The 3,425-nt window shown below is 40.0% G+C and overlaps 1 protein-coding gene across 1 annotated transcript in view; it reads left to right on the top strand.

Annotated features, from left to right (window-relative positions):
* The window catches only part of dnah9 (dynein, axonemal, heavy chain 9), a 110,433-nt gene extending 108,468 nt beyond the window's left edge, over positions 1-1,965 (top strand). The window contains exon 68 of the mRNA XM_062527016.1: positions 1,364-1,965. Within this exon, the coding sequence (XP_062383000.1) occupies positions 1,364-1,591 (228 nt within the window). The 3' untranslated portion in view covers positions 1,592-1,965. The remainder of the gene's footprint in view (positions 1-1,363) is intronic.
* The last annotated feature ends 1,460 nt before the right edge of the window (positions 1,966-3,425 follow it).

Consider the following 3,425-nt stretch of genomic DNA (forward strand, 5'->3'; position numbering starts at 1 on the left):
GTTCAATGGAAATTCCTGCCATAAGAGCTTTTAAACCTGCAAAGGAATTTCAGGGCCTGTCATGGGACTTCACTTTGCAGCTCCAGCTGATACTTTCTGGCTCAATTATTCATCACCAACACTTTTTGGCAAGGAAGCTGAAGTTACATCACCGATGTCGCTTGAGCCCATTAAAGTGCTTGATCGCAGCTCAAAAGAAATAAGGTCTTGATGACTTTATCGCCCTATAATTCGTATTTACTCACATGTATATGAAATGATCTGCGCTTAGGCTTTGCAAGTTTGAATCAATGCGGCGACAGCTTTAGTGTTCTGTGATTTGTATTTATTTAAACAGGCGTGAAGCAATTGCAGTGGACGGGAAACGCCATAAAGTTTTACTGCGACTCAGATGCAATTAGAACATCAGACGATAGTCCAGTCATAAAACGCGTCCTTTGTGGACTCGCAACAAAGTCGGCGTCATTAGCGCGCGTCCCTCAAGTCGGCAAAGGAGTCGAACTTACGTCTGTCATCTGTTAAGTGGAAAGGGATTAATTAAATAACCATCCGCAAGGACCCATCTTCTTCAGAGTATCCAGAGACAGGGGTGGGTGGCAAAGACAAGCCAATTTCATTCCCAAATCCATTGACTTTCCCTGTTTTTCAAGGAGACTGTGGAATTGGAGAAGACAATCATCAGAGCGTACTCTTTAGAAAAGTCTTTCAAAATATCTTTTGGATGTTAAATATCATAGGGCGTAGACTCACAGAAATCCAATGCAAGTGATACAGCTGACAAAAGTATCTATTAGTCAGAGTTTGACTTTAAATTATGTCTCACATTCATTCTGAATCAACTAATTGAAATGATATCCCTTGTTTAATAAGTCGGTCGTGTCGCCATGCTTTCATGTACTCTGTGGAAGGTTCTGGAACCTGACAGAATGCTGATTACTCCTTCCAAAAAACTTCTCTGAAAGTTGTTATGTACACCATAGGGTAAGAAATGGCTATTAGTGGAATATTTAATGGTTCATAATTTAAAAAAAAAAAAAAATGACACTTTTTTATTTTTTATGCATAGACTTTATTTAGATGATATACTTTTACGATGAACTCACATTTTTTTGGACAGAGAAATACGCCTACTTTTCAGATATGCACAGGAAAGGTGTTAAATTCCTTGTGCTATACACTAGGTAGTGGATTTCTCACCGTGTCTGATCAATAACCAAGCCTATTTATTTACCGTAACACTACACAACATGACACAACAACAATGTGATACAACAGCAACGCACAAATAGTTGACTGCAAACATAAATGCCAGCAGTGAGTTGCCATGTTCGATACCCTATTCTCTCGTAACTGTTTTGTTCAGGCTGGCATAATGGTGGACGCCCGGCTGAAAGAGCTGACCCCGGCTGTGCCCGTCATCTTCATAAAGGCCATCCCCGTGGACAAGCAGGACACGCGGAACGTCTACCAATGCCCGGTGTACAAGACCCGACAGCGAGGGCCGACCTACGTGTGGACTTTCAACCTGAAGACCAAAGAGAACCCCTCCAAATGGACACTGGCTGGAGTGGCGTTACTGTTGCAGATTTAGTGGTCTAGTCGGACAACTGCAAAAAGAGTACCGCACGCACATCCAAAAACATAAAAAAAGATAAAAAGATAAAAAAAAAACTGGGTGCTGGGCAGACAAGCAAATGTTAAGAGAACAAGAAGTCTGCACACCAGAAAATGCTCCTCAGATTTTTGAATGGCAAATCACCACGTGTAACGTTTCGGGCCCTAGACCTTCATGAGACACTAATCGGACAACTGCACACAGCAATCATGTTTCACAAATGATTTCAATAAATGATTCTGTTACAACTTATAAATAGGCTATGGTATGGGTGATTTGGGGTGCAAAATACTTTTTTTTGCTTCATACTTTAACACTTTATTTCACATTTTATTTCAATCATAAAAATTACTACCTACTGTATATGTGACCATTCACAGCGAAATCAGTCGTTTTGCGCACATCGTTATTTTGAGAAAATCAACAATAACAAACTTCCGGGTTAAAATGTTGAATTTCACGTTTTCGCATAATTCGGCTGTATACAGTCTACAGTTTCATATCGTGAACGCATTTCACTGAAAAACCTAAGTTTTGACTGTTAAACCCGGCGAAGATTCAACACATTTGCTGTCATTCCCGTTGTGCACGCGTCGCTTGAACAGGTGATTTCTCCTCTTCTGGCATATCGTGACAGGAGAACCATGTCAACTTTAGATGCGGTTATCTTAGCGATAGTTTGTGTAATACCCTCGATATACATATCGTTGGAAAGCTTAGTTTATGGCCGTTCACGTGAGCACAATAACTTAATTTACTAAATTTTACCGAAACGACTGGTTCCGCTTTACAGGGTCACATATGTGTTATTTTTTAAATCAGCCGGTTAATAAATGCCCTCTAAATTTCCGCCTATTTGTGTCTGTAAATATCACCAGTTTGAATCTCTGTATCTCTTGTGTTTACACTGATGTCTTGGCATTGTGCAAAGACTATTTAATCAAAACTGCTTTACCGGGTGTACTGAGAGCAAGAAGCTATGTAATCCAAATTGACAGGAACATTCGGTACAAAGTGCATTGAGATACATTTGCAGGAGCCAAACTCCTCAGTGGGTTCTCATTGAAATTCAGAGGTGCTCTTATTGTTAATCTGATTATTGTAAAGCTTCCCACACAAACACACAATCTCTCTCTCTCTCTCTCTCTCTCTCTCTCTCTCTCTCTCTCTCTCTCTCTCTCTCTCTCTCTCTCTCTTTCTTTCTCAAACACACTCTCATACTCACACTCACACACACACACACACATTAAAAGACATTGAGATGCAGCGTAAACTGAATCTGTTGTCTGTTGTCAGCAGGTACCATATTGGTGTCACTGTCAGGTGTTCGGAAATCTGAGCTAAAGAAACAAATACATTCTGTTCAAGTCCAGCATATTCAAACTCATTGTCATCTTGATTGGGTCAAGTAGGAAGGGTGTGAATATATATCGTAAATCAGGGACGTATTTTTGTCTCACTTAGAGGAATTGACCTGACATAAAACTGAGTAAAGTTCTATCTTTATAGCAAAGTGGTTGGCACTCACCCAAAAGAGTTATTGAGGAATGAAACTATAAAATAGCTTTTGCTGCAGCAAAAAAAAGCAAGGTGTTCTATTTCGTCAGGGAAGACTTCCATAAAACAGCTTTTCAGGTCTTTTGGCTTAATGCATTTTTGGAATGTGCGTCACTCTGTTTTCTTTAAGTGAACCTTTTAATACCACTCTGGTCTTGGGGGAACCATTTTAAGGATTTGTCCATATAGTGGAACGAAATTAATCCCTCATCACAAAGATGAATGACAGGAGTATCTCAAGAGTAACCTTCGC

Source organism: Sardina pilchardus, chromosome 22, assembly GCF_963854185.1.
Source record: "Sardina pilchardus chromosome 22, fSarPil1.1, whole genome shotgun sequence".
NCBI classification, from domain to species: domain Eukaryota; kingdom Metazoa; phylum Chordata; class Actinopteri; order Clupeiformes; family Clupeidae; genus Sardina; species Sardina pilchardus.